Source organism: Equus przewalskii, chromosome 22 (genome assembly GCF_037783145.1).
Source record: "Equus przewalskii isolate Varuska chromosome 22, EquPr2, whole genome shotgun sequence".
NCBI lineage: Eukaryota > Metazoa > Chordata > Mammalia > Perissodactyla > Equidae > Equus > Equus przewalskii.
In genome coordinates, this window is record NC_091852.1 from 49,212,456 (window position 1) to 49,225,043 (window position 12,588).

The window sequence follows — 12,588 nt, forward strand, 5'->3', positions numbered from 1 at the left end:
CCTAGTCAGAGGAGCTAGACGTCCCAGGCGTGAGGGTTCAGGGTCATGGTGTGGGGTCATTGAGGACCCGGAGGAGGAGGGCGTGATTGCTTCTGGCCTGGGAGGGACTCAGGCTTCCCAGAGCAGGTGATGCTTCAGCCTAACCCAGTGTGTCACACATGCTTGTTGGCACCTGGTGGGCGTTGTGCCTTCCAGCAAGGCTTGCCTTGGTGCGGAGGCCTCCAGGCACATCTGGGGAGCCAGACACATGTTTGAGAGGCAGCGGGGGGAGGGAGCCTGGAGAAGACCCCTGGAGGACCCAGAGAGCACGTGGATTTGGAGCGCTGTGCAGACGTGGAGCACTGGGTGAGGGTTCTGGAAGGCCGCTCTGACAGCGACTCGACAGCACCCAGAGGATCCTGCCCTCGCGTCTCCTTGCGCCTTCCCGAGGTGCGGCGCTGCATTTCCGGACGGGCCACGTTTGCTGTGAGCCTGAGACTGCAGGCCCAGCACAGCACAGGTCAATAAATGTGTCCAGTGGGTGAAGCAATGTTCGCAGAGGGAAGTGAGGGGCAGAGGTAGGATTACCTAGTCAATCTGTTGTTTGTCTTCAGTTTCCTGAAAACTTGTAACTTCTCCCTTGCCTTACAGAATTACAGAACTTTCACATGACTTATTGAATTATAAACCACTCATTAATTTGAGAAATTTCAGTTCCTTCTTTGAGCCTGGTACTGCTTGAAGCAGCAGATTGTTTAAAGGACAGTTTCCTGGCGTCCCCAGGCCCTGCGTGCTTGCCTTGACTGCACGCACAGCGGTACTCCGGAGCGGCGGGCTGCTTCTACACACAGCAGAGAGGAACGCCCTGGGCCTGCGGGACGCTGAGGTGGCAGCTGGGCACAGTGGGGCACGGGGGTTGGGCCGTGCACCAGTTGCACGCCCTCCGGCAGGGCAGGTGGCAGCCAACCCTTGGCATAGACTCTCACTTGGCCGTTTGTGTCCTTCCTTGTTTCTCAGCATTAGGGTTGTGGTCACCGTGGAACAGACAGAAGAGGAGCTGGAGCGAGCTGCGGCCACCATCAAGGAGGTGGCCCAGGCTGTGCTGCTTTAGTCTTGTGGCCTGGTGGCCGCGCGCCGCACAGCGCGCTCACAAGCCTTGGTCACCGCCGAGGGAGCCACAAGAGGCCTGCGGATGCCTGATGGGTGTGACCAGGCGGTGTGGATGTGGACTCGGTGTGTGACCCAGAGAAAGATGCTGGCTATTTTTAAAAAGAAAACACATCTAAAAGCCCGGGAACTGATTTTTTTAAAGAGGAAAACTAATGATAGCATATAACTAGTATTTAAATTGTGCTATTTAGTACTATTTAAATGTTTTATTATACTAGTATTTTATATTCTTTTTTGTTGTCATTGTTTTGAAATGGAACTTCAGTTGATCTTCTCTCCCTTCCCGCAGGAAAGGTTCTGTAAGCACTCCTTAGTGTTTCTTAGCAAAGGGTCTGCGGCGGGAAAGCTTAGCACAGCGCTGCGGCCTGGGAGAAGCGTGTCCCTGAGGCTCCAGGGCAGCCGCGTCTTCTCCAGTCTTCATCGCGTGAAGCTCGGTGGTGGCTAATCTGGAAAGGAACACTTTTTGTGCGATTACTATAGACTTTTCATTATAATATGTTTGAATCCAAGAATTTTTATATACACTAAATATTGATGTTATACCATTTCTAACAGCTAATCTTAGCATCCCTGCCCATAATGAGTAGTCATTATACTTCCTAAGTGAGCAATAATTTAAGTCAGATCCTGTTTTACTTTAATATAACTGACCTTTCCATTTATTATGTGTTGACTTCTAATCTGTTTTAGGAAGGGGGCTATTGTGATGATCCCAGAGTATAAATCATGTCCTTGAGATTTCAGAATATCTTGAATGTCGTCCTTTTTTGGATAGTGGGTTTGCCTAGGGACGTATAACTACAGGCTTTTTCTAAGCTAATGAAAATGAGGATTCTTTTTCTTTTCAACTTATGAATTCCAAATAGCTAAGAAGGATGTGAGAGTGCTAAAAATAAAAATTTTAGCTGTACTTTAGCTATCTGTTTTTTCTTTAGCAAACCAAGTTAGGGCGTATAAATGTCTGTGATATGTGCCATCAGATAGTGCATAAGTATTACACCATTGTCTTATTAAAGGTAAAGGAATACAATTGTAAAACTAAATAAATAATGTCATTTTTATAATCTATGTTCATATTAACGAATGATCTTCAACATCTTTTTTAAATAACATATTTTTTAACGTTGAGTTTCTATTTTGCTTGAGGTATTTCGTACATCTGTGCCTTGTGATTGCTGCTGCTTTAAAGGAATATACAGTACTCGGGGGGGTGAAGCTGTTTTGTTTGTTTTTTAATGAAATAAATCTACCTTCCTGATAATCAGTCTATTAGTATATGTAATGTGTTCAACAGCATAGTCTCTTGATTCTACCTTTTTTGCAAACCTAGGATGATATTCTTTGTGTGTGCTGAGGACGGGAAGGTTTGAAAGATAGTAATTTGATTTCTTAGTGCCTTCTTCAATGTATAGTATCTGAAATTTCCTAGGTTCCTACTGATTTAAATCTTGGCCACATAGGGCTAGAAAAATATCAGAAACCTTTATAAACAGACAGGAGTAGTGACTTTCCAGCTACTTTTATAATACTTTCTAAATCAAAATTGCAACATCTAGATGTTTATTGCTACTTTAAAAAAATGTTCAGATGGGGCTGGCCCCGTGGCCGAGTGGTTAAGTTCGCGCGCTCCGCTGCAGGCGGCACAGTGTTTCGTTGGTTCAAATCCTGGGCGCGGACATGGCACTGCTCATCGAGCCACGCTGAGGCGACGTCCCACATGCCACAACTAGAAGGACCCACAACGAAGAATATACAACTATGTACCAGGGGACTTTGGGGAGAAAAAGGAAAAAAAAATAAAGTCTTAAAAAAAATCAGACATTCCTGGGAAAGATGGTGGAACAGCACACGGTGTTTAATCTCGATCCTTGAAATACACCAACACTGTAAACAAAAATAAAGTCTTTCTGTTAAAACTGTAGAGTGACCACAATCCAGTAATGTACACCACAAAAAAAAATCTGCTGGAGACGATAAATGTATATCAAAATGAGGCAAAATGCTGAGAAAAAACGGTCATCTCAGATCTGAAGCAGGTTACACATTTCTCTAGAAACAGTGAGAGATTCTAAAGCTTGCTCTAGTAATCTTGTGGAGAAAGGCAGTGGCTGGGGTGAGCAGCGTGGAAACTATTTGGAGCCCATTTCTACTCAACACAGTCGCCCACAGAGGGGGAAGAACCACACAGCTGCTCCCTTTCTGTTGTCTACAGCGAGGTTCCAGCTCAGAAGAGTGAGGTGTGGAGGCAGGTTAGGGCAGACAAGACAGCAGTACTTCATCAAATTCAGGACTCTGCAAATTGGACCATGTGTGTTTACGTACCACTGAAAGAACAAAACCCCCTGTGATCTGTAAGATGCCATCCGTTGTAACATGTATTTCAATATCAGAAATATAATGTGGGTGGAAAAGGTGAATCTTAAAACTGATGCAGTAAGACAGTGCTAATCTGATGTGTGGGCCTGATGCCGTCTTTCCTTGTGGACATAAAACCTTAGTCCCAGGAGATAGAGATGTTTGAGCCTAGTTGTGGCTGCCTCAATCTGCAAGTCTTCATCCCTATGACGACGTCAAATAAAATCATCCCTAACCGACACCCACAGTGCGGATTATGCTGTAGAGGACGCTGCGGCTTTCTTCCCCTGCTTGCTGCCTGGTGGAGGAGGAAGGGCCAGGAGGCTAAGGGTCGGGGGACGCAGGGAAGTAGTCACATCTCACCAGCAATGCACACACCAGAACAAAGTGGAGCAGCATTTTCAAGACATTCAAAGGAAAAAGAAGTGTGAATCAAGCAGTTTATATTCAGAAAAGCTGTCTTTCAAGGAACTAGTTTATAGAAAAAGAATTTAAAATTAGAGCTCTGCTGTGTTCGTGAACCCTTCCTGAGGAAATCTGCTAGGGACAGCTTCATCTAGTTAAGAAGTAAGTGGGGAAGTTTCATCAGAAGAACAGCTATGAGTAGTGAATATATTTAGATATAAGACTAAAGATAGAAGGCGGGGCAAGTGGAAGAAGAATATGTGAATGGTGCACACGGACAAAGTGGAAATGATACCACCGAAATAGGGGAGGAGTGGGCAGAGGGAAAGCAGGATCAGCTCAGTGAGTCGAGAATGGGATACAGGGATGGCATTTACAAGTGATGAAATACTAGATTAAGAAAAGAGGAATTAAGGACATTATAAAAGGTATGAGAGTAAAGATAACTAGTAAAGCAAAACACACTTTCCCAGATTCTTTTTTTAAAAAAAAGCAAAATAAATTAGACCTCACAGAGGGAAAAATAAGCAGTAAGTATAACGTCTTAGAAAATACAACAAAAACAGTGTGAGTTGAGACCAAATATATTAATCATACCAGTAAATGTGCAATCACTTAATGCCTTACTCCAAGAAAAAATTTCAAGTTGGTTCACAAAGTGAAGTGTAACACTATACTATATACAAGAGACACCTAAACTCAATGACTCAGAAAGGCTAAACATAAAGAAAAATGGAAACAGAAGAAAACAGAGGTAGTAATCCTGATGTCTCTAGGTAGAATTCAGGCCACTAGACATTAAGCATGTAATGCTAAAAGACACAGTTCAAAATAATGATATAACAGTTACGAATAATTTTGCATTGAATATCACAACCCACATTCACAAAGCAGGTACTATAGAGATTCAAGGAAAAATAGAAATGCGCTAAGAATAGGAGGTTTGAACTTGTATCCCAGAAGAGTCAAGTGGGCAAAAAATAAATAGGGCTACAGATGACCTAAATGATATAAGATAGATTGTATGGCAATATATCAAGCTTTACTCCCAGAAAGTAAAGAATAAGCTTATTCTCAAACACACATAGAATTTCACAGATGTTGATCATACATTAGAAAGCATGAATTAATTTCATAGATTACAGGGTTTGCAAAGAAATGAGCAAGTGTGACCTATACTCAGGAAAAATAAAAAGCACCCAATAGAATCTATCTTGATTGTCACCAGATGTTAGATTTAGCAAAGATTTCAAGGCAATTACTACAAATAAATTCAAAGAACTATAGGAAACCATGGTTATAAAAAAGTATGACAACAATGACTCAATAAATCTCAATAAAGAAATTATTTTAAAAGAGTAAAATGGAAATTCTGGAGTTGAAAAATAAAATAACTGAAATAATTCATTGAGGGACATAACAGAGGATCAGTGAACTTGAAGACAGGTAAGTAGAAAATAGCCACTCTGAAGAAGAGAGTGCATAACAAGTGAAGGAGAATGGAGAGAGCCTCAGACACCTGTGGGGCAATATCAAGAACACCAACATGTTTGTATGGGAGAAGACGAGGAGACGAAAAGAGAAAGGGGCAAAAAAATGTATTTGAAGAAATAATGGCCAAAAACTTCTCAAATTTTATTGTCATTCTTACACATTTTCAGTATAATTATTAGTGTCTGGATGGCTCTTAAATTGAGATATTCCCTTTAACTCTTTGAAAGATATGGATGAGGCTATTTGACATTAGTTCTTTTCCTTTTAAAATTTAAAAATATCAGCAAAGTAATACACATGGTTAAAAAAATCAAATTGTATTGAAGAATTTCCATCCCAACTGTTCCAGTCTTCAGCCATGCTCTCAAGAGCCAACCACTTAAACCATTTGCTCTTTATTTCTTCTCAAGAACCAAATATTTGTCTAAATAATATTATGCCTGTATTTCTCATTTATCAACTCTAAGCAGTACGTAGGATCTCCTATTTTGATTTTTTTTTTTTTTGAGGAAGATTATCCCTCAGCTAACATCTACCACCAAGCCTCCTCTTTTTGCTGAGGAAGACTGGCCCTGAGCTGACATCCGTGCTCATCTTCCTCTACTTTATATGTGGGACGCCTGCTACAGCATGGCTTGACAAGCAGTGCATAGGTCCGCACCTGGGATCTGAACCAGCAAACTGAAGCAGAATGTAATTTTTTGGTTTTATTTTTTAACTTCGAGACTTCCTCTTTGATCCCTGGATTATTTAGAAGTGTGTTGTTCAATTTCCAATTATTCGGAGACTTTTCTGTTGTCTTTCAGTTATTGGTTTCTAATTTGACTCTGTTATGGTCAGAAAACATACTCTCTATTTCAATTCTTGCAATTGTATGACCCAGATATGGTCTGCATGGTGAATGTTCCATGAGCACCTGAATGGAGTGTGTATTTGCTGTTGTTGGGTGGAGTGTTCTAGAAATGTCTGCTAGATCCAGCAGACCAGTGGTGGTGTTCCTTCTACTCCTGCTGATTTGGTCTCTAGTAGTTCTGTTGATTGCCGCGAGTTAGGCTTTGAAATCCCCAGTACAGTTGTGAGTTTGTCCATTTCCGTCTTCATCTCTGTCAGTTTTGCCTCATGTGTTTTGGCACTCTGCTGTGCCGCGCACACACTTTGGATCGCTATGTCTTGGTGGACTGATTGATCCTTTATGATTATGTAATGCCTGCTGTTGTTTCTAATAATTTCCTTTGAAGTTTACATTCTTTGACGTTGTAGTCATTCTTTCCTTTCTTCTTACTCATGTTTGCATGATGTGTCTTTTCCATCCTTTCATTCCCTGCGTATCTATGTTATTATTTTTGCAGTCATTTTCTCACCGACTGCGTGTAATTGAGTCCTATCTGTTATCCACTCTTTTTTTTAATTTTTAATTTTTTCCAACTTTTATGAGGAATAATTGACGTCTGTCTTTAAGGGGTGTGTTTATACTACTTATATTTAAATTAATCATTAATGTGTTAGAGCTTAAGTCCGCTGTTTTAGTTTTTGTTTTTTATTTATCCCCTTTGTTTTTCATTCCTCTGGGGTTTTTTTTCTTTCTTTCTTTCTTGTGAGATACTTGAACATTTTTTAGCATTCGATTCTTCTTTATTTACATTTTTTCTTATACCACTTTGTATAATTTTATTGATGGTTGCTCTAGGTATTACCTGATACCTGTGTAATTTATCCCGCTAGGGTTAGTGTTTTATTGTTACTGATGCCAGGGCGTCAGTGTTTTAGCCTTTGAGTGAAGTTAGGAACCATACTTCCATTTAGACCCCCTTTTTCTTCCCCGCTGTTTAAATATAATTGTCTTCAGTGTTTCCACTACGTACATCGAGCACCACATCAGTTGGTGAAACTTTTGCTTCCAACATAACCGTTAAAGAAACTCCAGAGGTGAAGAACAGTCTGTTATGTTCACCTCTGTATCTCGTCATTCCATTGTTCTTCCTTTCCTCTCTGAAGGTCCCATCATTTGTCTGTTGTCATTTTCTGTATGAGTTTGCTAGGGCCGCCATGACAGGTACCGCTGACTGGGTGGCTTAAGAAACAGAAATTCATTTCCCGGTTCTGGAGGCTTGAAATCTAAGATCAAGATGTTGGCACGTTTAGTTTCCACTCAGGCCTCTCTCCTTGGCTTGTAGATGCCCATCTTTGTGCTGTGCCCTCGCACAGCCTTTTGTATGTGCACATGCCCCTGATGCCTCTTCCTCCAGGAAGAGTCCCATCAGTCCTGTCAGGTTTAGGGCCCCACCCTTGTGACCCTACTTAAACTTAGTTACGTCCTTAAAAGGTCCTATCTCCAAATACAGTCTCCTTGGGGGTTAGGATTTTAACATGAATTTTCAGGGGACACAATTCATTCCATAACATTTCTTTGTTTGGGGAGTCTCCTTTAGCCAATCTTTAAAGGTGGGTCTGCTAGCAACAAATTCTCTTCATTTTCCTTCATCTGAGAAGTCTTATTTCCCCTTCATTTTTGAAGGATAGTTTTGCTAGATAAAAGATTCATTATTGACAGTTCTTTTGTTTCATCACATGAAAAATGTTGAGCCACTAACTTCTGGACTTGATGGTTTCTCACAAGAAATCTGGTGTCATTAATTTGGTCTGATATGGATAATGCACGATTTCTCTCTGGTAGTTTTTAAGATTTTGTGGTTGTCGTCTTTAGTTTTTCAGAAGTTTAATGATGTTGTGTCTCTGTTTGGATTTCTTTGGGTTTCTCCTGTTTGGGTTTCACTCAGCTTCTTGAGTCTGTAGCTTTATGTCTCTTGCCAAATTTAGGAAATTGTCAACCATTATTTCTTTGAGTATTTTTTCAGCCACGCTCTCTTTCTCTTTCCTTCTGGGACTCTGATGATAGAATGTTAGCTATTTTAGGTATTTACTTAGATACCTGTTTCACGGATCTCTGAGGCTCCATTCATTTTTTTCAGTGTATTTTTTCTGTTTTGTTCAGATTGAATAAACTCAACTAACAAGCCTTCAGGTTCGTGGATTCTATCCACTGTCATCCCCCCTGTACTACTGACTCTGTCCAGTGAGGTTTCTTATTTTAGTTATCATATTTTTCAGTTGTACAATTTCCTATGGCTCTTTTTTATAACTTCTGTTTCTTTGCTGAGATTTTCTATTTTTTCATTTGTTTCAAGAGAATTCATGATTGCTTGTTGAAACATTTTTATTACAACTATTTTAAAATCCTCGTCAAATAGCTTCAATATCGTATTCATTTCAGTGTTGGCATCAGTTGATTCTTTTTCTTGTGAAAAGCGGGTTTTTCCTGGTGCTTGGTATGAAGAGTGAATTTTTATTTGTCTCCTGAACATTTTGGTATTGTGTTAGGAGACTCTTAGTGTTATGTAAATCTTCTTTTTTAGCAGGCAGTCAGTCACTCTTCTTAAGTTCAGCGTCTAGTTGTGGCCTACTTTTGTGGGCTGTGGGTCCAGCCACAGTTCAGTCTTCAGAGCCCTTGCAGTTGCATTCTGCTCTGCCCTGTTCTTCTGGTATGTCTGGGGCTCTCACTCAGTCCCTGATGGTGCTGCCTGAAGGGTGGAAGTTGCTTCCCTGGGCCACCTGGTGTTGGGAGGTCACCTTTTGCCATGGAGGTGGGAAGGGTGAAGCCACTGGGCCTGTGTCTTCTCATGCCACTGAGTGGAGGGCGGAGAGATGCTCGGCCGTGCTGCTGCTGCTGCTCGGTGGACCAGCCCACTCCCCAGTACCCAAGTGTGCAGTAGGGTTGGGTCAGCCCCGTGGGACTTTGAAGGCCAATTGGGCCTGCTGCTGTGCCCCGCTGTGAGGTGGGGGTTAGCGCCTCCCATTTGGGTTCTGTCAGGTTTCTCCTTTCCTTGTTCTTTGGTCAGGCCTTTCTTGTTTGTTTGTTTGTTTGTCTCTGCCTCTTGGTGGTTCCAGGTTTCAGGCCTCTCTGGTGCCCATGTGGGGCATATAGGAGATAAAGGTACTCACGTCCTGATCCCTGAAGTCCTGCGGTCTCTAACCAGTCCACCTTCTTTCCAGGTTTCACAACCCTCTATCATTGTTTGTTGGATTATTTCCAGGCTATTTAGTTGTTTTTAGGAGGAAGAGGGATAAGTGAGTCTACGCTTTCTTGTTCTGGAACTGGAAGTGCCGTTTAAGGCTTTGCAAATGGAAACGGGGATGAATCATTTGAATTCCATGGCCGTGAGAGTTGCCGCTGGGCATTGGTACACAGTGGACAGTCTGTAATAATCTTGGTTGAATGAATGAGTGAGTGGAGTTTTCATACTTTAATTTCACTATCCTGAAGGCATTTTTAAGACAGAGCCCCATGTCTCTGAATTCTTGGATAAGTACTTCTCAGGAGATTTAGGCTGCGTCTTTCTGAGAAAAGACCACATTGCACTGGGAGTCTGAAGTAGGAGATTACTATTTTCCAAAAGCTGAGGGCACTACTATTTACTTACATCTGTCCATTTGTCTATCCATCCATCTGTCTATCTGTCTGTCTGTATATATGTATTTCCCTATCTAACCACCTTGATGATCATTCTTCTTTTCTCTTTTCCAAAAAGAAGAAAACTTGTTATTCAGTATCTAGACATACTTAGCGTAACAAGTCAGGACTCAAAACACCCCAGTAGCTGGAATCTTTCTTCAGGAAAGAGGCCAATATATAACACATAGAAATGACAAAATTTGGGGGCTGGCCCTGTGGCCGAGTGGTTAGGTTCGTGCGCTTCGCTTCAGTGGCCCAGGGTTTTGCCAGTTTGGATCCTGGGCGTGGACATGGCACCACTCGTCAGGCCATGCTGAGGTGGCGTCCCACATAGCAGAGCCAGAAGGACCTACAACTAGAATATACAACTATGTACTGGGGGCTTTGGGGAGAAGAAGAAGAAGAAGAAATATTGGCAACAGATTTTAGCTCAGGTGCCAAACTTAAAAAAAAAAAGAGGGGCCGGCCCAGTGGCACAGCAGCTAAGTTCGCACGTTCTGCTTCTCGGCGGCCCAGGGTTCACTGGTTCAGATCCCAGGTGTGGACATGGCACTGCTGTGGCAGGCATCCCACATATAAAGTAGAGGAAGATGGGCACGGATGTTAGCTCAGGGCCAGGCTTCCTCAGCAGAAAGGGGATGACAGGCAGTAGTTAGCTCAGGGCTAATCTTCCTCAAAAAAAAAAAAAAAAGAAAGAAAGAAATGACAAAATTTTAAAAATTTTGCTCTTAATAGAACCAGATTCACATGACAACCAGTCAGCACTTTTTAAAGACTTAAATGTTGAGATCTCCTTCAGCTTCTGCTCGCTTTTCTCTGTAACACTTGCCTGCCTCTCCACTGTGGCTTTCTGAATGAGGCATCATGGGAAGCAGCACATAACTGCCGGGAGAGCATCAGCCGCGGGCGAGCTTCACCAGGATCTGCCCGCAGCCTTTGTGTTTGTAAATCTGAATTTTACTCCCCAACAGATACCCCACTTTTTGTATTCAGGAGATGAAATACATAAGGAACTCATTAAGAAATCAGGCTTGGGTGGGACAGCTTTGATTTGACGCTTTTGAAATATGATCCAGGTCACGGTGGGGAAGGGTGCAAACCTCTTTTTTGGCAACAGCATCTGGACCTGGTTATTTTAGATTAGGTTGTGGGGTGCTGGTGTCCACTCTCTGTGAAACTGCTACTGCGGGCGGCCCTGGTGTCCCGAGATGATGTGGGAAATTAATATGAGTTCTGAATACTTGGAAGAAAACTTTTCTGTTAACTCTTGACTTTGCTGTTTCAGTTTCCCATTGTTATAAGGTTTTAGAATGTCACCTTTTGTGTTTCATCAGTAATGATGGCTTTCATGCCAAAGAAAAAGGAAACCTGGAGCATTTTATTAGTGTTTAATTTCCTCCCTTGGAAGCATAAGTGACACTAAATAGGTGCTTCAATGAATATTATTAATTGAATGAAAATTACTCTAAAATAGCCTACCATTAAGCACGTGCGCGTGTGTCCCGGGAGGTCTGTCAGCGGCTTGGTGGCCCCCTGCACACGTTGTCCCCGGGCTTCCTCACTTCTCTCCAGTCGTCAGGAGTTCAAAGCCAAATGAGAGGTGTCAAGTTGGGTTTAAACCCAGTTTTTAGCAGCTAATATGTGCAGTTTTCTGATTTCAGGAATGTTTATATTTGAAAGTTTATTTTTCAGAATCAGAGTGTGGTTAAAAGAGAAAGGAAAAAAGAAAACCACTTTTGCATCTAGAGAGCTTACCGACTGTCTCTGTTCCCTCTTTTATGTTGTTCCGGAAATACGCACACTGCCATTTCTCAAATAATTTCACAGACGCCAAATTCCAAGTGCTTCGTGTTTCAGAGATGAACGGGGCACTCTGACGAGCTTTCGCATTTGGAGAGGGCTGCATAGCAAACATTTGGGGAAGAGATTCTGCACCAAGAAGATCCGGAATGCACATCCTTGTTAGTACACACACAGCAGGGTGACCCAGTCTGCGCCCACTCACTCTTCTCCTCAGACTTAGCGTAAAGTCACCCACGGATGTAAAATATTAGCATCTGCAGTGTCATGTCTCAAAGCTCTCTGAGAAATTGCATCTCATTCAACCCCCCACAAAATCTACTTACAGATGAGAAAACAGACACAGACTAACTTGCCTGTCGTCCCACAGCCAGGATGTCACCCAGACCCGCTCAGGCCTCCCATTTTTTCCGCTTGCTATGCTCCTCTGTCCACCACACGGCAATCCAAAATGGGCTAAAAATAGCCCTGGAAGAGAAAACCTGGGAAAACGTTAATTTCCGAAAGGGCCCTTGAATCTGCTTTGGCTTCTAACCCAGCATGACTTTCCTTTGTTCCACTGAACTGTGACATGCTCTTGTCCCATTCACCACCTTCTACTTCTAAATTTGGGATTTTTTCCCTTCGAATCGTGGTGTTTATTTTGCTTACCAAAAATGACTCCTATAAACCACAAAGTGAGAGAAACTGATCTATTTGTTAGAGAAGAGGTGTTCAGTCTCAGGAACATCACTGATATTCCTGGGGCCGTTTTCATCGCTTTCTGTACAGGCAGAGCAGACTTTTCCATGTTGAGAACAGAGGACTTGGGAGTGAGGAAGAGAGAATTTTGATGCCCGCCTCCCAGGTTCTGAGCTGTGTGACCTCGTCTGTGA

At 42.4% G+C, this 12,588-nt stretch overlaps 1 protein-coding gene across 2 annotated transcripts in view; it reads left to right on the plus strand.

Annotated features, from left to right (window-relative positions):
- Positions 1-2,410, plus strand: part of SPTLC1 (serine palmitoyltransferase long chain base subunit 1) — a 49,383-nt gene extending 46,973 nt beyond the window's left edge. For both annotated transcript variants that reach the window (XM_070590360.1, XM_070590361.1), the window contains exon 15: positions 997-2,410. In XM_070590360.1, coding sequence (XP_070446461.1) covers positions 997-1,090 — 94 coding nt within the window. In that variant the 3' untranslated portion in view covers positions 1,091-2,410. The remainder of the gene's footprint in view (positions 1-996) is intronic.
- Positions 2,411-12,588: the final 10,178 nt, after the last annotated feature.